The following is a 21,859-nucleotide window of genomic DNA, read 5'->3' on the forward strand; positions in this document are numbered from 1 at the left end:
TGGGGGGGGGGGGTAAATACAATTGGAGTTGTCTCCCTCTAAACCCTCAAATATCTCCACCAGCCTTCTTAAGCTAATCTCTAGGCCAATATTTACTCCCTTTCCACCCCACTTTAGCTCTTCTCTGAGCAAATCCAATAAACCTATTGCTTACCAGGTGACAGGTCCTCTTTACACCATCACCCAGGTACAATTCTGGGTGCAGTTACAGTGAATGGCTGCCCCTCACTATACCTGACACAGAGACAGGCAAGGATACGGAGCTGGTTCATAGCTCGCCCACGAGGATAGATGAGACAGCCTTCGGAACTACCATGGTATGGAACCCAAGAAAGAGCGCCCCCTGTGAGAGACTCCTGGAACTGTAGCTGCTTCCACTCATCAGCCATGCCGTCGTTGACCATTGAATCCAATACCATGGGAGGCACATCCAGCAGCCAGTCATTGGTGAGGAAGGAGAGGGCACGTATGGGGTAGTTGGAGTGTGGAAAGGGACATCTGCGGGACAGAATAATTGGGTAGCAAACAGCGGGAAAAAAAACTCAAACATCTACATTTGGTAAAATAGTGGCAGCAGACTTACGCGTGGAATGGAACCGTCTGTAGCCGCTGCAGTAGTTTTGGCACTTTAAATAGGTCGTTTTTTTTTTCCGCCTAAAAGAAACATATTTGGTGTTATTCCAGAGCTCCTCACAAAGTACAATAGAAGCTGCAGCAATCTGGATAGAGCCCGGCACATTTCCTGGCTGGAGGACGCTCAGCATCATCTAGCCCCTCCATCATTACCTGGACTGTCCCTGGTCCCACCCCAATTTATTAATGGCTCAGCATCACATGACCAGCTTGGATGATCTAAATGTAAATTCTAGAACCTTTAAGATCCCTATCCCTACAACATGAACATTCAGGTAGTCACCCTCAGCCTCTTCGGTCCCATGTAAAAGTGCGGCTCCAGCAGATGTCCCATACAATGAAAAGCGGTGCTGCTCTTATCCCAGCAGAATCTGCTGACCTGGAAAACAGAATTATATCACGTTACTGCAACATACAAAACACCAACGGGTTGACCAATCGAAACACGGCAGAAAGATATTCAGCCAGATGGTAGGCCAATCAGGAGACAGAATTCATGATTGGGGTGTTATTTATTATGAAGCGTCATGTGACTTCTGCTGAGCCCCCTCCTGCTGCAATGCTAATATACCTGGGCCCTTTGAGCCATCCCTAAGTCTCTGACAGCCAATGACACCCAATTTCCAGTTTACGTGTCACCTAGCCTAGTGACCCCAGTGTTTTCTGTGCATCCATTGACTCCGCTCCCAGTGCCAGGTGACATCACTCCTTATGTCACATGATTGGCCACTTTTATTGTTATTTTATTTTTCATTATGTTAGGAGGTCACATGGTACCCCATACCCATAAAGGAGTAAAGGTGGGGTGATAAATACACAGCACTTGGGGTGTAGGCATTACCCAAACACAGTCACCTTGTTCTTAATTCCCAGAACACCACAGCCCCTTGGTGTCAAAAATCAACCACTCCTAATTGCCCCTACTCTGCTCCTATTCAGTTGAATGGGAATGGCTGGGAGTGCAGTAGAGCCTGCAGGCCCTATGAGTTTCCAAAAAAAAAAAAAAAAAAAAGGCTACCATAAGGACAGTTTGTCTAGGACTGGATCCCCAGATGGGTGATGGCGGAGTCACTGCTTTGGCTCCTGTACTTTTTTCCTGCCTGTGCTATTTAGCTCAGTCAACAAGCCTTTTACAGGAGGTAGGGAGATATTGAGGGACCTAAAGCTTCCCCTGCTGGCGGACTATGAGTCCAATAAAATTTGGGGGGTGAATGGGGCAGAGATGCCATGATGGACAGTGTGTTGTAAACAGCAGAGGACAGGGGGCGCACATTAGGTACCTAGGGATCACGTGATAGGACGGTGCGGGGCTCTGACCTGTTGGCTGCAGTTAAGTAACGCGCTGGAAATTCTGGGATTGGTGTTTTCCAGTTTCTTCCTCTTCCTATAAAGCAGGTCCGATTCTGTTACCGGTGGGAAGCCGCAATCTGGGGAAAAAAAACACAGATCACATGAGGGCCGGGGGCATTTAACTGCTCAATGGTGACCCTCCAATTCTATTGTCCTGGGGGGGCCTTACATGCTATTACCCTGAAGGACAAGAACCCCCAAATTCCATGAAAGTAGTCTCCAATTTCACTGGGGGGGGCAATGCTCTCCCTATCTATTACCCCAGGGGATCCCTCTAATTTTATTATTCCAGTAAAGAAGAGGAAAGGGGAAAGAAGGTCCCTCCAATTCTAAACCCTTGGGTGAGATAGACCCTCCAATTCTGTAACCTTGAGGGGGAATGACCCCCAATTCTATTAATATAAAAGTGAAGCAGCCTCCAATTCAATCACCCTGAGGGGGCAGTACTCCCCTACCCTACTCTCTCTCTATTACCCCAGTGGATCCCTCCAATTCTATAACTGTCAGGGGGAAGCACCCTTTAATTCTTTTACCCTAAGAGATGTAGCCTCTAATTCAATTACCTTGATGGTGGAGGACCTTCCAGTTTTAGTACCCTGGGGAGGAGGGCATCATCCTTCAATTCCAAAATCTTGAGGGAGAAAAGCCCCTAAATTCTATTACCCAGAAGGAAAAGGACACTCAAATTCCATTACCCTGAAAGGGCAGTACTCTCTCAATCAATGACCCCAGGTTATCCCTCAAGTTCTATCATCCCAGCAGAAAAAACAATCTCAAATCCTATTACCCCAAAGGAAGAGAACACTTCTATTTCCATGACCCCAAAATGATAGAGCCCTAATAAACATTACCCTAAATGGGTAGGAAACCCCTCCTATTTTATTACCACGGGAGGAACTGACCCCCTAAAGTCTACTACCAAAGGGGTAACACCTGGAAAGAACCCCTAGGATTCCTTAACCATTGTTAGGAGGGGTCATCCAGAATACGTGACCCCCATCCTATAGAATACAGAGTACTTACCGATATTGGGGGGTAAAAGTGGGACCGGGGTCGGCTCCCTAGTCTCCCATCTCTCTGCTGCTCTGGTGAACTTGGATATGAAATGCCTCTGTGGGGCAGAAAGACGGATTGATGTGATTGGGTACATTATACGGGAATCCATCTTACCCCAACCTTCTGCTACTTACCTGCCCGGGGTATCTGGCATCTTCCAGAACTCTGCCAAATCCTCCCCATCCCAAATTTGGCTGAGTTCCTGGTGATTCCTGGGCAGGGGGACCTTCATGATGAAACCCCGGGAAGTGGGCATGCGGGTACTCCATCTGCTGGAAATAGGAACGCGCGGTCATCATACAACGTGACGAGACACGGCAGCCATGATGCAAATAATTCCAGTACCCCCAGGAGACCCCTTCCCCCCTTATAGGTAAAATGTGTGCGGCTGGAGATCTCTATAGCAAGAATTATGGAAGGAGACCGGAGTGCCATGGTAGGGGCTGTGGGTGGATGGCGGGGTCCCGTAGATAGAAATAAAGGCGGTATGGGGAGCGTACGTTACTTATGATGGGGGGTTGTCACTGCCATAAGGGGTTGTTGGTGCAAGGGGAAGCGTCTGCTTGGGTGTGGGGTCTTAATCCAAGGGGGAATTTATAAAAAGGGGAACCACCAGAATGTATTAGGAATCTGATAATGTGTATGGAGGGGCTCTCTGTTGTAGGGATTTTGTGTACTTGGGGCTTATTTTAGGAAGTGTTTAGGGGAAAAGATTATCATGCTAGGGACTGTGTGTTGTCCCTGAAAGTATAGACTGTTGTAGGGATTTCATGTACTGGCGGGGGGGTCATCTTTAAAGTACTCAGGGTATAGGTGTTTTAGGGACTGTGCCTGATGTAATTATAATAAGGTCCCCCATTAAGGAACCTGTGTAAGGAAGTGCAGTGCCATGATAGGGACTGTGTGTATTGGCCCTTCCATTTGGGTTTCTATTATAGGGATTTTGTGGTAGGGTGGGGGCATCACCTTATTAGGGGTTAGGGGTAAAATGGGGGGGACAACATTAGAAGCAATTTTTTGGGGGGGCCTCCAATAAACATACAATGTTCATGTTGGAGGGGGGGCATCCAATTAACAACCCTTATAGGAGGTATGTAACCCCCATTACAATAGGAATAGTGTTGGAGCGGGTAATTTATGTTGGCTATATGTCTGGCCCACAGTATTAGGGGCAGGGGACCCCCACAGTACAGAGGGGTAAGGTTGGCCTCCAGTTTTGGAAAGCCTTCATTATTGGGAGCAGACCTCTATGGTATGACAGGAGTACAGTCCCCAGCCCCCATTTTAATTTTGGGGGTTAATCTCCACAAGCCTGAAATAGGGGGCGTGGCGGCAGTGCTCCCCAACACTAGCCAATTAAATTACAACTTTACACCTTGTCACCAACAGCAACCCCACTGCCACACGCTCTCTCCCCTCACTCACCTCTTCCTGCTGCCTGGTCCCACCCGCTTAGCCGTGCTAGCGGAAGCTCCGCCTAATTCTAATTGTAGCTCCTCCTCTCGCTCGAGCAGGCGCCATCTTTGTACACCTGAGAGCTGTGGAGCATGAGGGAATGAGAGTGTTAAGATGGAGGATAGGTCATGTGATCTTTTCCCGCCGATTTAGCAGCGACTGAGGGGGGATACCTATGTGGTGTCAGAGATATAGAATATATGGCATTCGGTATAAAACTCACCCCATGAGGGTGGAAGAGGGTGCGGGTGGCAATAAAACTTCCTACTTTCGTTCTACCACTCTGTGTTGTGTAGAATTCATGCCCTGTCACACTCTGCCCTGTACGAGACGTGTGATTTTGTCCATAGCCACAGCTTTCATTTTATTTTTCCTCATTGCAGCGTTCGGTCACAAACTTCACATCAGGGGAGTGTGCGGAGACAATATGTAGTGTATGGCGTATGTATGACTGAACGCTAGCGTCCTGGTCAGCCATTTTGTGCTGCCCTGCTCAATGCTTTCCTCAAAATGTCTGCAAAATTGAATCAACTTTATCAATAGACACACTCCATTACAACCCATTTAGAAGTTAAAAAAAAAGGAAAAAGGGAGTTATAAATGGCCGCTAAATCTGATGGAAAACCGCAGAATTTTCGCAGTCAATATGGAAGACTAAAGAAAAGGTACAAAGGTATAACCCCACCACCACCACCACACCCTCCAGGGGGCAAATAGGGGCTATTCAGAGGAAGAAATAGACATTCATTTGTAATATTAATACCCCAGGGCAATTGGGGAAAATATTGCTTAACCCATTTGTTGCCGGACCACCTACAATAAAAATGTGTTATTGACGTGGACCTGTATAACAAAATCAGGGGTACTGTGATGTTTATATTAATGAAAAATAACAAAACAAACAAAAAAAATATATAATATCCATAATATTTTAAGTTGAAGTAAACTTTCCTGAGGTAAAAGTCTAGATTGGCAGCGTTTTTCTGGAGGCTATAAAGCGTGCCATGGCCCTTGTCTTCCTGTCAGGACTTTATTTGTGCCAAGTCGCACATGCGTATCTTAATGTACATGCTCTGGACAGTTCTATGCTGAGACAAAGTAGCTCCTGTGCGTATGTGTAACTCTATGTACATGCTCGGAACAATGTAACTCCAATGCGCATGTGCAGGAACTGCAGCCGCACCCTGGCCAGGGATAATGACTGAAGACTTCAAACCACAAATAGACGAACGTCGAACTGAGCATCGAGGAACATTACCGCCGAGTGAAACCCCGAACTGGTTCAGCGGACTTACTTACTCACTTTAGCAGACATTGCTTCCAAATCCTTTTTAGAAGACGATGGTCGAAGAATTACTCCTTTTACTCCAGCGTATGTTGGAATGACCGATGTGCAGCTCAGTTGTTGTCCTGTATAGTGGAGTTTGTTTTCAGGTAACAGGTACTCTTTATGGAGATATCAGATGTTCCTTAAAGCAGGACTTACTTATCTGGGTTCCTGCGCAGCACCCTCCCCCCATCTCGCCTCTGCCCAGCAACGATTTTTGGCCATCCAGATTAGCCGATGTGACTTACGTGTGTAAGTTCATTCATTCCGGCACATGTAAGGGACGCCCAGATTGCCAGGTTTCTCGAGCAACCAAAGCTGAGTCTGTGCATAGGTAGCCTAACTTTTTTTTTACATATTCCTGGCGTTATCAGGCAGGTAAGATGGGTTATTGCAAAAGGAGTATCCCGGTTGCTTTCTATGTTACCCCCTCGGCTGATCCTTGTTTGTATAATGTCGGACTTCCAGTTCCACTTTAACCTAACTAGCGGTCTATTTAAACATGTGATGTAAGTATACAGTAGCATGTATAATATATATATATATATAATAAAATTATATAAATAGTATATGAATATTTCTTTGTATCGGACATTGTATGGGGCTATTTTCTATTGAATCCAATTCAAAGTTATTTGAATTTCCCGCCAATCTGCCCGCCGGAACCGATGCATGCACCATTGTCGATCTTCATGCACCATTGCAGGGGTCAGTGAGCGGTGATCTTTTTATTCATATATCCTATACCATTAAATTGTGTCCCTTCTTCAATATATGAATAAAAAGATGGAATGTGATTGCACTGGTATCAGTGATGGGAAGGTAAGCTGTGATGGTAGGTAGTTCAGAACCGCTCACTGCCCCCTGCTGTTAGGAACCAGTACTGCAGTGTAGGTGTTAGCGGCTATAATCTGCCCAGGATGCTGGCCCCACTGCAGGTCTGAGCCTTCCCTTATACAACAAACCTCATGTTAAATTGGGACCTTGCTGTTGGCAATAGTTATTGATCTAAACTTAAGCAAACTTTCAGTGTGAGCGCAGTTTGTCAGTTCTGCTGGCTGAGGTTTGGGAGTGGGACAGATAAAACTTAAGCTAAAGATACAATTATTAAATCTCCAGCAGAGCGAGAAGAGTACCCAGACCCACTGACAGCTCTGTGTGCACAAAGCCCGGACTGAGTGGCTGTCTCATGACGGCCAACCAGGCAGAAGTGAAATTTGCTGGGTGTTCTGCCCAGCAAATCCTGCCTAGGGAGGAGTATGCATTAGATGCTGCAACAAGTCAGATAGAGCCCCACCTTTTCCTGTAGGATGCCAACCCCCTCCCTCCCAGCCTGACTGGCCCCGCCCTTCATTGGGTTTTGGTTATTTCGGTCATAGATTCTCAGCATCGCATGTGGGTCTGCATACAATCCCGGACCTCCATATGGAAAGCGTTTTGATATTTGCATGACTTCGGCCATTGCTGGACTGCAGGCTCTTGAAGTTGTTTTGTTTTTTTGATAGTTAAGATTTCTGTGCTTTCATTCCCCCAGTAATAACATTGGCCAATGCTGAGTGACCACATGTGGGGTGTAAGTGGCATTATTTTCCAGATTTCTCTGTAGATCAATCTGTGGCAATATGTGGTGGGGACACAGCGAGCAGTTATTTCCTGCATTGTGTCCTGTCTGTGTTGCCTCATCGCTTTTAAATCCCTACTGCTCTCCATTGTCACAAGTCTGCCTGCAGTGTGTTATATTGTACCTACCTTTCTCTGATCTCTTCTAGCCAATCACTGGACATGCTGGATCTTCTTCATTCCTCTCTCAGTGGTAGGTGGCCTTGAATGATGCAGAGAGATGTGGTAATATCAGTACCCCTCCCTGGCTTAGGGGGCAGCACTGTGACCCCTGCACAGTGACAACGTTGGGCTGCAATAAATCTGCAGGACTGAAGACTCCAGGTTTACTAAATCTGCAGGTTTACCACAAATTGAAGTTTGCAAGTAATATATATTTATTATAAAAAAAAAATACTCAAGTTAAACTTAAGGATTCCTAGACTTTTTTTTACTATGAATTTGATTAGTGGATGATGCGTCCACTAGGGGTCTGATGTGATGATGATTGCTTGCATTAGGATTCTGCAGCATGGACCATTGGCACATATTCTAACCTTTTGTGCTTTGGATGCTGGGTCCATCTCAGTTTCAGGAGATATCCCGTCACTTTTTGTACTAATAGCACTCAGTCAGGGCAGGGTTCTCCCCAGGCCCTTTTAGCTGGGCACACCACCCGGCACTTTTTAGCACCCACCTGGCTGTTTTTGGGTGGTTACCGAAGCATTTGGTCACAATACAGGTGCTGCCAGCCGCCTACAATTTTTTCCCACCAGGCTTAAAAAAAATTCTGGGTTGAGCACTGCAGGGGTACAGGAAGTAAGTTTAGATGTCCCCTATTGCAGACAGATATTCTAACTAAACATTTGTCTGTTTCTTGCACAGCTCTAATGGTCCCTGAGATCCAGAGAAATGTAAACATAAAGCATGTTTGGATGCCCTCCACCCCCCCAGTGTACATCACTGCAGGTAAGTCCTACAAATCTAGATGGAACCAGATGACCCCATAGATGTCATTCTCTGCTTTATCCACTAGATGGCGCTGTGTATTGTGCAGGTAAATTATTACGCCAGTGCTGGGATTCACAGAACTCCGCACATCACAGCCCAGAGTGAATACACTGCTCAGATACAGACAACTGACCATGTGACCAGATTAGGAGCCAATAGAAAAGTCCCCCTTAGGACCCTGTCTGATAATATTCTCAGGGGAGGGTCTGGGTGTTTTCTATATGCGTGATGTCATCATGACGTCATCAGAAGACCTCTTTAAGGCCCTCAGATAGACATTTGTGGATGTGTATCAGTCTGGCAGGGGATGGAAAATGATTGTCTAACTACTTGTTATGGAGAAGAGGCGACTGCCTTGGGTGTTTCATTAGGTGTAATACATGCTCGATGTCACGCATGTACAGGATGAGATTGGGAGAGGTGAGGAAGAACCCTGCAGAAAGAAGATGGCCGCCCTGGATGAAACGGGAAGAAGAGGAAAGCCGAGATAGAGCCGATCTCACTGGGCTCAGTTTGTGGATGGTTTGAGGGCTTTTAACTGGTAAAGGTAAGTGCTTTACCTATACAGGAATAGAGACAGGGGCCCCAGTGATTTTGCTGTGGGGCCCTGTTATCTATCATCCTGATGGGGTTACCTGACTATGTGCATCATATTAATTCTGTTTTTGTTCCAGTCTGGTAGGAAGAGGGGTCCCTTAGCCTGATATTAAAGGTCCCAGGATGACTGAAGATGAGGCCTGGGGAAGGTTCTGATCTCCTGATATAGCACACCTACAGACATTTGCATGGGCAAAGTCTGATAGGAGTTAAGTCCAAAGGACAGAATGGTATCATCCACCTCAGAGATACGCAGGGGTTGAGACAAAGGCTTAATAGGCCAGGCACAATCCTTGACAAGAGAAGCTGAAATGAAATTGGCTGCTGCCCCCAGAGTCAATGAAGGCCTTAGGGGCAAGTGTGAACTTATTGTAGTAAAGTTGAATGTGTATGGAAGGACGCTGAGTGAAGGGGAGTGTGGCAATGAAGTTTCCCAGCTTCTGTGGACAGTTTAATGAAGTTCCCTTTTTAGTTTGTAATAGATACAGAGGCCTGTAGAAAATGTTGGGACCTTTTTTTAGAAGACATGTGACTGGCTTAGTTGCATGGGTTTCTCCAAAGGAGAAACAGGAGGAGTCGGAGGTTCAAAAGGTCGCTGGAAGGACGGTGCCAGTCGGTGAAAAAATTGTGCATGAAAAAGATCTTTTCAGAATATGTTCTTGAAACTGAATATCCATCTAGATGGCCAGGGAGATCAGGGCATCCAAGGAGGAGGGAATCTCTAGACCAGCCAATTCATCCTTGAAGAGGTCTGACAGGCCCTGCCAGACGGTAGCGTGAAATGCTTCATTGGTACAGGTGAGCTCAGCTGCCGGGTTTCAAATTTGACTGCGAACTGTCCTGCAGTGAGCGACCCTTGGCAATGATGAAGGAGTGTGCCGGTCAGGGCGTGAGCTAGTTCATCAAAGATTCTCTTGAGGAGGGCCAGGAAGGACTCAATGCTATTGATGACTGGGTCCTTTCTTTCCCAGAGCTGGGACGCCCACGTCAAACCCTCTTCGGAAAGCAGAGAAATTAGATGCCACTTTAGCCCGGTCAGTGGGGAAACTTTGTGACTGAAGCTCAAAGTGGATGGTGCACTGGTTGATGAAGCCACGGCAGGTCTTGGGTTCCCCGGGAAAAACGCTGTGGGGGTGGCAGGTGAAGCGCAGAAACCAGTGGGATAGCAGGGGACAGGGCGCAGGCAAGAGGTTCAGCAGGAGCACCAGAGGAGGAGAGAAGCCGATCCAGGCGGGTAGTAAGCACATGAAGCTGCCGGAGTGCCTGGATTTGGGTAGCTTCCTTGGCATCTGGTCTGTGGGTAAGTGATTGGTTTGGGTCTGCTAAGGCCTGGTAAGATGTGTACATGGTTTGTGCAAAGTGTCACACTTGGGGAGACAGGACCACTTGGGGGTGCTATGGCTTGCACGGAAATAGTGTGAGCCCTGAGAAGGGCCAGGGTGCAGAGTCTAAGCAGTAATCAGGTCTTATCCAGAGCCTCTAGTGGTGAGGATGTTGTACTGCTGGTTACTGCCAGGTTGCGGTCTTTGGGCACAGCAGGGTGGGCAGGAAGATACAGGGTACCAAATCAGTAGGCAGAAGAATGATCAAGGAATGCTAGGGTCAAGGCAGGCAGCAATCAAGAGAGGTCAGGTCAAGAGAGGTTACAAGCCAGAGATCAAATTCAGGGATTCAGGATGGATGGACACCAGTGACACAGGGGCCACTGCGGACACAGGTAACACTGGAAGCAACATGAGGCACAGGTGACACAGGAACAACCACAGAGAGAAACACTGGAACAGCACAAGGAAAACGGCTGGGAAACAACAGACTGGGCAATAAGGGATTAAGGAGCTGGAAACGGAGGAGCTGGAAACGGAAAGCACTGAATTAGGCAACATGTGTGCAAGGACTTGCTCAGCATGCTAGGGGGCTCAGCACTAGTGGGGACACCTTGCACAAATGCTGAGTGCTGTGTCTGGGCTAGCTAAATAGCCAGGGATGATTGGCCAGCGAGATGGGCGAAATTATTAAAACTTGAAAGAGAAGGCATGCCCAGGGTTGCTTTAGTGAGGAAGAAGGAAGTGTTGCACCCTTAAGATTTGTAAGGTACTTTTTTATATAGTTGGGATTTTTAAGGTATGCATCTTCAAGCAACACAACTGAATTTACCATAATAACAATTTTTTTTAAAGAAAGTTATTGAAAACCATAGTAGTGGCATCACTAATGGTGCCATATGAAAAGCATAGTACATTCAATCTCCACCAAATGAGGTTATTAGTAACAGAATACAGAACAACCATAATATTTACCACACCTTGTTTTATACATTCCAACATATAGGTTTGAACAGCAGCTCCCATTCTGCACGGTAAGCATTGTTACAACCGCAATAGTTTCTCAACGTGTTTCATCAGTTTACATGTGGAAATATTTGTACATTAAAATGCAAGATACCAAAATATTAGATTATGTTCATATTTAAACTATAAACAAATGATCATGAGTTCAATACACTTCCATACATACAGGTCAGTAGCCCTTAAGCCACTTAGGGCTGCAATACTCATGTACAGCAAAGGAAGCATAGGAAAAGGAAGGAAGACTCCACTCCTTAAATCACCGCAAGCAGCAGGAACTCACCATAAGCTGGTTTATCTCCAAGCAATGATATAAATTAATAGCCAACTTCAATTGGATCACCAATGTGTGCAGGTAAGTATAGGTGAAAGTACTTATCCACTTGAGATAGTTTAGATTGTTACTACTCTTAGTTTCTCAGGCCCATATAAGACTTCACATAGAAGATTTGAGGATGTTAATTTCACTCTGAATGTATTGTGGAGCTACCTCTTTGAGTAAATAAATTATGGAAAGGATAACAAAAGAAAGAGGATTCAGTTTCTTTAGGTGAAATCATTAATTATGTATTGATGCAATTTAGCTTTCATACATAATTATTATACATGCATCATTAAACATAGTTTAATCTTCACGAGGCTGGAATATATGTCCCAGACAGAGTAAACGTATTCGTCTTATGTGATCCAGACGCGTTTCGCCTCTCTAGGCTTCCTCAGGGGAGCATTCGGTTAAGAACTGTACGTTTTTTAGTTGCTAGTGCATAAATAGGCATGATTGGTAGCCTGATTTAGATGTGCATAAGGTGATCAGCACAGGTTGGTTACTACGCTTAGATTCAGTTTAGTACAAGTAAATAAGAGAGAATCCCCAAATATTCTTGGTGGGTTATCCTTTTAGTATGAGGCAGTATTGTAGGTAGGTTGTAGCTCCAAAATTCAAATGTAGAATAATCTGTACTTGCTTGATCAAGCAACTGTTTCTGGCATTCAGAGCACAGCCGTGTGAGCTGAGGACCTTCAGTCACGCCGAGTCACCTTTAGTCAAACTGACTGAAGGACCTCAGCTCACGCGGCAGATTGTTCTACATAAGAAATTTTTGTTACTATCTCTTTTTAATTTAATTGAGAAGATTTGATCTATATCAACCACAAAGATACTAAATTTATCTGCAGGGGCTAATGAAACACAACTCAGCGATTATTCATGTTATAATTGAAAGATATGTACCTGCTAGTCCTGATTATAGTCATCAATGAAGACAAAAAGAAAAAAAATGGTGTCTGTTCATGCCAATCGCAAAATAAGAGGGATAATGTTGGAACGGAAAATGTCTTTGTAAGATGGAAAATTAACATTCGAAGTGTCTACAGTAAAGGAACTTCACTTCTTCAGTGTCCACACCGTTAAATCATCGGTCAGGTTTCATATTATGGTATAGGAGCTATGTCTGGTGGAGATCTTTATGTTGCACCCAGAAATAATCATGTCTTGCAAACAAGTTACAATATAATAGCGGGAAGAAACGCCTATGCAAACGTGATCTGACTGTGCTCTATTACTGTCTATGGATTGGACGATGGGTGCAAACCTTAAGCCAATATCTCCCTGATATTGATGGTGTACCCGCCATGTGCTCAGGTCACCCATCAATGTTTTTTGAGAATCTAGTCTGGTGTTTCTTAACCTTTTTATCATAGAGGAACCATTGAAATAACATTCAGGTCATAGGGGAACCTCTTCTATAATTACTATATCGACAGATCACCGTATATTAGTGTGGTGTTCAGTGGGAAGAATTTCTCTTACATTGCTGGTCATTGGCAAGAATGTCACATTTACAGATAGCCAAAAAGATCATCGGAGTCTCTTATACTGACCTGAGAGGTGCGAACTGCTCAAGGAACCCCTAGCATCCTCTGGAGGAACCCTGGTTGAGAAACACGGGAATTATTATTATTAAACAGGATTTATATAGCGCCAACATATTAGGCAGAGCTGTATAATAAACAGGGTTGCAAATGACAGACAGTGAGAGAGGAGGAGAGGACCCTGCCCAGAAGAGCTTACAATCTAGAAGGTGGGGGAAGTATCACACCATTCATTTCCACAACAATTTTAATGTAAGTTTTAATTTGCATTATTATGATTTTCTCTATTACCCAGAAAAGCCTCTCTTGTGTATACATTCAAAATCTGACTTGCTATACATACAAATGCTCACAGCTCTCTCTCATTGACACCCTATCGTATATATTCGCTCCTCCAAAAAAAGACATCAGGGAGCGTATAGAGGAGCTGGACCAACACAGAGTAATTAGACATTCTAGGAGAGGGGTCTATGACGTGTAAAGATGGCAAGGATGTGCTAGAGAACTGACTCTTGTTAGTGTACTGTTGTGTGATAATTCCCCCACCTCTTGGATTGTAAGCTCTTCTGGGCAGGGTCCTCTCCTCCTCCTGTGTCATTGTTTGTATCTGCCATTTGCAACCCCTATTTAATGTACAGCGCTGGGGAATATGTTGGTGCTATACTATTACACATGAATTAATTTTACTGATAGTAAAGATACAAGCAGGTGACAGCATTATGGAAAACCTGATCGGCGTCCTGACTGCCAATGCCGACTCTGAAATCCTCTGCTGTCTTTCCTCAACCTTTACACATTGAATGACAGTTTTTCACAGTAATGACAGAATACACAGATTTTATGTAAACATTTTATTCTTCATTCATATCATTGGATCGGCAGTGGATTGTTAGAAGTGGCCCCGGAGTGCCTTCAGTTTATGGGCCCCTCTGCTGTGTATTGAGTTCTGGTATAGCAATGGAGCTGGTGATAGTAAAACAATGAAGATGAATTATAAAGGAATCTGGCTGTTCTCATAGCAAAGTGAATTGAATGTCTAATTGAACTGAACAGCAATGTGCAGTGGAAGGTTCTCTAAGTTTTTATAAATTAGGGTAATGTAAGGCCCAGGGTGCGAGGCCAGGCCCCGGGGCACTTCCAAAACCCCCGGCCCCTGGTAGTAGATAAGGATCAGCAGCAACAGAACCAATTTCAGATTTCTTAGTGGTTCTAGCAAGCAAGAGCAGCATGGAGATGTTTCCTCAAATATGTATGGTGGGAAGGAGTAGGGAATGCACATGTGCTGCACTCCACCAGGCAGATGACATCAAAAGGAAATGTGCTAGCTCCCAATGTTAGGTGGGACCGGCCGACACAGAGCCAAGAGAATACGTGGTAATGCCACCACTGCTGGACCTGAAAAGAAGCATACATTTTTACCCTACAATTACACTGCCACCTATAAGATTGAAGGCAGCACAGCACAATCTATCTGACTACGAGCATGCCTCAGTGTTGCAGCAAAGTGGTACTAGAAGCATGATGACCAACACAAAGGGATGGAATCTATACCATGCAGAAAGTCCTGGAGTTACATCAAGTGAAGTATTCCTTACAAGGCCCAAAATCTCCCCGAGTCCTTTTAGCTGGGTGCACCACCTGGCACTTTTCAGTAACCTCAGCTTCTGCTGAGAATACTGCATGTCTGATGATACACCTTGAAGGAGGAAAAGTTTCCTGCCATAGGGATGGCCTATTTTATTATTGCTCCTAAGGAGTCACTTGTGGAGTGCGAGTTGGATGCACCCAGTACAGCAGCACTCATCCCCTAATATCAGACATGATGACACCAACAAAGGGAGGTAAAGCAATTTACAGCTGAAAGTATGAACCCTGACCTCAGGTACTTATCAACCAGAACACCTGATGGGAGGAATGGGTGGGTCAACAAAATTATTAAGTAACAAGTTAAAAAATTAGAAAGTCTTTAAAGACCCCCATGCTCCTAAGACATAGGGGTATGCTGGTAGCAGGAGGGATGTCCTGGGAACGGTCTACAGCTTTTATCAATGTTTAATACTCCTATAGGCAGCAGTATCATCTGAAAGTGCAGATTTCCCATGTCCCCCAATGAATAAAAAGAGAAACATTTGGCAAGAGTCTTTTCACAAATGTGTGACCTTACTGTACCGGTGACATATGCATCAAGCAATTCTTGCATAGGTGTCACAGGGACAGGAAGTGAGGAAAAATCTTCCCAGTAGTGCCCGATATAAAGATTAAAACTTGTCAGAATTTCAATCCTAAAAACAATGGTTGCTATTATCCTTTAATGTCTTATAAAATCCACAAAAGATACAATTTGTAATACAACGGGAAGGTCACACTTGTTCATATAGCTGTATACCAAAAACACAACCAGAAGGTAAAATTCTTCCACATGAGCTGCAAGAGATCGATGATCACAGTACTGGAGGTAGATTAGAATCCCATATGAAACTTCTTCACGGTTGGCCGCTGATTCAGAGATTGCTGCGAGTGTGTCACCAGCCGTTGTGAAGAGGTCGGGAAGCTCTGTGAGATGGACTGGAAACTTGAATTCTGAGAAAGTTGTAGTTGGGTTTGCGTCTCGCCAGTTACAGAGGGAGGTTGTGAGTGCCTTGGAGGAGTCTGCGGCTGGAAGTTCTGTGAAGGGGTCTGCGGCTGGGAGCTCTGTGAAGGGGTCTGCGGCTGGGAGCTCTGTGAAGGGGTCTCAGGGCTCTGAGTTGGGACTACCGACAAAGGAGGAGCACTGATTGGGGGATCTCTGCTCTCACCCAAGAAGTTCAAGAAGTGTTGTAGAGTTCTCCTCCTCTCTTTAGGGATCCCCTTGGAGCGGAGAGACTGCATGGAGGTGATAGAACAAGATTCTAATGAATTTGCTTCAGATAATTTTTGGGATGACGGCTCAGAGTGGGTTGGTGTCTGTTTAACATTGAAGAAATCTGATCTTCCTGAAGGCCCCGACTGGAAGCTCCAGTTAGAAGGTTGTTCTGCAGAGGCCACACTACCCTGTGGTTTACTGACACCCGAGTGGATTGACAAGTCAATATCTGACATCGGGGCACTATCGTAGGAGTAGACGGAACCGGCATCTGTGTCAAAGACATCTGAACCAAAAGTATGCGAGGACAAGAGGCTTCCTGTTACGGAGCCTTGGCTGCGAGCTCTCTGCAGTTTATGCCTTCGTCTCTTTTCTCGTAGTGCCTGCATTTTGCTCATCTTATTTAGTCCTAGGTGATCGTCCCACCATGACCCAAGTCTGCCAGCCCAAGCTGCGGTAAGCCTTTGGCTTAATGGATCTTTACATGTGTGTGGATCTGTACGCACAGGTTCCACCTTCGATTCGGCCGAGGAGTCTAATCTGATAAGTTTGCCGCTTCTCATACCCTGGCGCAGGCAGTCTCGCAGTTTATCGACCTCCTGAGGAGTTTCACCCGATTTCAATTCATGAAACATTTTGTAAAAGTGGAACCTTGGACGTTCAAGTGCCTCTTTATTTCCTTTGCATATTTTGAGTAAATCGTGGATCCATTTGTGGAAAGTAAGCTTAGACCTTGATCTGAGAGAACGCAGAGGAGCTTCATGAGTGGTCACCTCACGGATCGGAGTTGATGGGCAATTTTGATTGGCGGTTGTTTCAGGAGAATGGTCTAGGGATTCTGCATTTATTCCATTTACTGGTTCTTGGCCAACAGGATCTAAATTACTGGTGACATCGAGCGCCTCCATCGTAGAGCTCCTCCTGTCGCTTGGTGCCAGTGAATTCACCAGCCGCTGTGTGAAGATATCTCCGGCGTCCGTCAGCTGGAAAACTGTCAGCAAGTCTGGTTTATTTGTAGGCCAAGCTGCAGCCAATCCTGGAAGGGAGCAAAGAATTTGGTTAGGTGAGACATTTAAAATCAAAGATAAAGTAAACCTGATATCTATAAATGTTCTATTTTTCAGTATATTATTGCATTCTTTTCTCTCTACAATAAATATTCTTTCATTCCTCCCAAACTCTACATTTCACTATCCTGCTGCTTTATGTCAGGACTTGCACCGCCATCTTCAGTTGTAGTGTCATTGACAGCTTGCTGTCTCTTGGATTTTCGCAGCCTGACGCCTGATGACACGGTGTCATTGGAAGCCTTCTGTCTCTGGGTTTTTGCAGCAGGGCCCCCGATGCTATATCAAGCGCATGCACAGACTATAAATCTTTGGCTAGATTATTGCATGTAGAATGACTATAAGTCATGATGTCCAGTTTGGAGGCTGTGAGAATCACGTCAAAGAGAAGACAGAAGGCAGTGGCTTAGACATCACATGGGGAAGGTGATAACCCATTGATAGGGCTGGTAGTCACAGTTATATTCCCTCTTCCAGTTCTGTGAGCTCTATACAGAGGAGGGATGAGAGGGTGGTGCAGAGGAGTGTCGCTAACTAGGCAAATATTCTGGAGTTCTTATGGCTTGTGTGGCCGGATTTTCTGTAATATTGTGGCTGTGTGGGGAGCAAGGACCCGATGTCCTAAAGATCACTACAGCTGGAAAAGCATGGGAGAGGTGATTTTACCACAATTGTCAGGGATGTCAGATCTTGTGCCACACTTACCTGCCATAGGAGATGCCAGTCTCTGTGTTACAATGTCACGGTGATGGGGCAATAATGGATCCAGATATTGGAGGGACTCCGAACTCCATGGGAGCCCCAGGGCCGGTAGATGCAGCTGGCAGGGGTTCATATTACCTCCTGGAAAAAGCAACGCACAGATAAATAGGTTTCTGAGATAAATAGAAGCAGTTCACACAACACAAAGAACTGTGAGTATGGTGAATAGGAAGTTCCAGTGACCTAATATATTGGGCTGCCTATTATATTGGGCTACCCTGGCACAATGTTATAGTTATGCTTGCTCGTTATAAATGGCTGTCTTAGAACTTTCTCTCCTTAACAGAATGTTGTGCAGACATCAAATTTTCATCAAAGCATGGCTAATAACACCAAAACCAAGACTAGTTAGATAAAATTACAAATCCTCTGACAACTGAAATCATTCCCATAAATCTATTTTATTTCTGTATTTATCAGTCCGCCCCGGAGTTCAGCTACGACAAGAACATAGGTAAAGCATAACCCTTCCACTCCGTACCTGAGTACTGCAGCATCACTGTCTCATGACTGTGCTGAGTTCCCAGCAGGATCTTGTTATTCCTCTCAGTCTCGCCTCCTGGAATGACGCTGACATATGCAGGCGGTCTCTGCAGCATGTGCGTCCATTTAACCAGCGGTACCAGAGGAAATCGCTCGTCCATGATGTAAACTGAAGACTGAAAGAGAGGAAATAGTAAGCAGAGCAGGAAATAAAAGTCAGTGTGGGAAAATATATTCAGTATTAGACCCCACGACTGCAGAATAACACCTTTCAGTATCTGACAAGAGAACCTGTGCTTGGCTCAAGAAGACCAAAGTAACAGATTTACTTAACCCCCTCTCCTCACTACTTCTTCTTCTCACCTTCCATTCACTTCAATGACACCTTTTTTCTCCTACTGGATGAGAGGCAGGAGGGTATGGGCATTAAACCTCAAGGCATGTGTGCTCCCACATTGGCTGTGAGTCTTTAGTAGAAGCTTTGACCAGGTTGATTGGCCTTCTCTTCATAAAATCTGCCCTCCTGCCCTCTCTTCAGTTAAACTGCTCCACCCTCCTAGTTTTACTTAATAATCTGCCAATAAATCTGCCTCTCCTATACTGAAACTGCTTACTCTAATTTAACTGTACACTGCGAGCTTCTCATAATATACATTAGAAGCTGCAACAAGTTAGTTAGAGCCCATTTATTTCTTATATGGAGGACAACCAGAATCATGTACCCCAACCCCCCCGACTATCCCTGACCCCCCTCCACGTTCATTCATTGGATTTCAGTGTCATTGGTTTTGTGTCTTGCACGGGTTCGCTTTACAGAGACTTTGTTTCTCGATCCAAATATAACACTAAAACATCACATAATAACAAGCGTGCCAACCCCATTCAGAAAGGAAACAATGGCAGCTCATCACCCATACGTGTCAATTACTGACTGTTGAATGAATTGTCCATTGACAATAATTAGCCAGAGAGTGACATAAAAATGGCTGCCTTGGCTAATATTAAACAGATTTTAGCATTAGGGAGTACTTTGACTTTAGTGAAACACACAGCTGTGATCCCCCTTCCTGTGCTGCACTTTGCCCTACAGAGGATGTGGTACCTGTGTGGTCACCAGGAAGTGAGTGGGGTCAGTCTCTCTCAGACAGCGGGATAATATCACTCTCTCTCCTTTCTGGGATGACGACTCCTGACCAATATGAAACAAGTCCATGCCCTGAGCACCTTCCACCTGAGAAAGGAACACAGTGTCAATGCGGTCACAGTTTTATGAACTTATCTCTGCCCTCCAAAAACAAACAAACTGAAAACTCAGAAAGCCGTGTGCTGTATTTACCCGAATATCTGCAGACTGCACTCCGGTGCGGTCAGCATACAGGAGGACACAAGGGTGGGAGGTGAAGTCACTCCATCTCCAGCGGGGGTCATCGCGGAAGAAAAGCGTCTCATTGTTCATACGGATTGTCTGCAATCTAAAGATACACAATAAGGTGGTGGGGAAATAGTAAATGCAGGCTGAGTATAGCTACTGGCTGGTTATAGGGAGGAGAAGACATCAGAATGGATGAAGAAGGGGAAATGGTAGTGACAGGCTGGGGCAGAATACTGGTTATTGGCTGGGTATAGAGAGGAGAAGGCATCAGAATGGATGAAGGATGATAAGCGGCAGTGACAGTCAGGGGCAAGGTATTACGTAGTGGCTGGTTATAGGTAAGAGCAGAGACTAGAATGGAGAAGGTGAGGGGGGAAGTGCCAAGATGGAGCAAAGTGCTGGCTATGAGTTATAGGGAGAGGACAGAAAAGGAAGATGGTGGTGCCAGAATGCGGTATAATACTGGCTGGGTGAAGCAGAGAATGGCATTGAGAAAAGAGTGCAAGGAAGCAATACCAGGCTGGGGAAGTGCATTGGGCACTGGCTGGTGGTAGGGAGGAGTAATGATAAGGAAAGGGGAAGTAAGAAAGAGGGGCAGTGCCAGGCTTGTTGCAGGGGACAGGGATTGATCTGGCTAGCAATTTATGAAAAGTTGGGTAAAGGTAGCAGAACATATCCCATGATGCACAGCAATTTGGTGAATGAGGGAGCACAGAATGCCATAAACACACATTCCCAGAAAGTAGAATGGAGGAAGGAGGGGAAGGTCAGTGTGATGGTCCTGGTATTGGTACTGGATATATATGGGAAGTAAAGGGGGATGAGGAGGAAAGTAGCAGGATAATGGTTGGTAGTGTCAGGGCACAGATAGTGGGAGAGTGTGTCATCCTATGTCACAGATAACTGATAGGAAAGACTGTGGGTGAAATAACACTTTACATATCTTCCAGAAGCAGACAACACAAAGAGAGAAAGCTCCAGGTAGTAATATAGATAATTACCCCCTCTCCAAATTCCACAGGTACAATGCTCCACCCTCCGTACAGACACAGAATTCACCGGGCAGGTGAGGACTGCAAGAGAAAAGGAAACAAGATTACTGAGAATGAAAAATATACACAAAGAGGACACACGCAGAGGAGACAAACAGAGGAGACACTATACACAAAAAGACGACACACTGAGAGGAGACACTCTGCAGAGAGAAGGGACACACAGAGGGGTCACAATACACAGAAAGAGGGCACACGGAGAGGAGACATTCTGTAGAGGGAGAGGACACGCATGGAGGGGTCACTATACACAGAAAGAGGACTCACCAAGAGGAGACACTCTGCAGAAGGAGAGGACACACAGAGGGTACACTATACACAGAAAGAGGACACAAAATGAGAGGAGACATTTTGCAGAGGGAGAGGACACACACAGAGGGGTCACTATACACAGAAAGAGGACACACTGAGAGGAGACACTCTGCAGAGGGACAGGGCACACACAGAGGGGTCACTATACACACAGAAAGAGGACACACTGAGAGGAGACACTCTGCAGAGGGACAGGGCACACACAGAGGGGTCACTATACACAGAAAGAGGACACACTGAGAGGAGACACTCTGCAGAGGGAGAGGCCACACACAGAGAGGTCACTATACACAGAAAGAGGACACAATGAGAGGAGACATTCTGCAGAGGGAGAGGACACACAGAGGGATCACTATACACAGTAAGAGGACACACTGAGAGAAGACACTCAGCAGAGGGAGAGGACACACAGAGGGTACACTATACACAGAAAGAGGACACAAAATGAGAGGAGACACTCTGCAGAGGGAGAGGGCACACACAGAGGGGTCACTATACACAGAAAGAGGACACACTGGGAGGAGACACTCTGCAGAGGGAGAGGACACACACACAGAGGTCACTATACACAGAAAGAGGACACACTGAGAGGAGACACTCTGCAGAGGAAGAGGACACACACAGAGGGGTCACTATACACATAAAGAGGACACACTAAGAGGAGACACTCTGCAGAGGGAGAGGACAAACACAGAGGGGTCACTATATACAAAAAGAGGACACA

General features: G+C 45.5%; 2 protein-coding genes across 5 annotated transcripts in view; both read right to left on the reverse strand.

The window, feature by feature from the left end:
- LOC140323482 (TATA box-binding protein-associated factor, RNA polymerase I, subunit C-like) overlaps window positions 1-4,485 on the reverse strand; it is a gene marked incomplete in the record, with an annotated part of 14,654 nt that extends 10,169 nt beyond the window's left edge. The window contains 7 exon segments of the mRNA XM_072400580.1: window positions 260-498; window positions 584-654; window positions 917-1,012; window positions 1,951-2,060; window positions 3,007-3,094; window positions 3,174-3,308; window positions 4,465-4,485. Of these exon segments, the coding sequence (XP_072256681.1) occupies window positions 260-498; window positions 584-654; window positions 917-1,012; window positions 1,951-2,060; window positions 3,007-3,094; window positions 3,174-3,308 (739 nt within the window).
- Window positions 4,486-14,081: 9,596 nt separating this feature from the next.
- LOC140323471 (TATA box-binding protein-associated factor RNA polymerase I subunit C-like) overlaps window positions 14,082-21,859 on the reverse strand; it is a 38,539-nt gene continuing 30,761 nt past the window's right edge. For 3 of the 4 annotated variants that reach the window (XM_072400549.1, XM_072400559.1, XM_072400538.1), the window contains 6 exons: window positions 20,773-20,844; window positions 19,736-19,871; window positions 19,502-19,630; window positions 18,398-18,575; window positions 17,860-17,997; window positions 14,082-17,123 (listed from right to left, as the gene is read on the reverse strand). In XM_072400549.1, coding sequence (XP_072256650.1) covers window positions 15,706-17,123; window positions 17,860-17,997; window positions 18,398-18,575; window positions 19,502-19,630; window positions 19,736-19,871; window positions 20,773-20,844 — 2,071 coding nt within the window. In that variant the 3' untranslated portion in view covers window positions 14,082-15,705. The remainder of the gene's footprint in view (window positions 17,124-17,859; window positions 17,998-18,397; window positions 18,576-19,501; window positions 19,631-19,735; window positions 19,872-20,772; window positions 20,845-21,859) is intronic. The other variant, XM_072400568.1, reaches the window with a different exon arrangement.

Source organism: Pyxicephalus adspersus, chromosome 1 (assembly GCF_032062135.1).
Source record: "Pyxicephalus adspersus chromosome 1, UCB_Pads_2.0, whole genome shotgun sequence".
In the NCBI taxonomy this organism is placed as follows: Eukaryota; Metazoa; Chordata; class Amphibia; order Anura; family Pyxicephalidae; genus Pyxicephalus; species Pyxicephalus adspersus.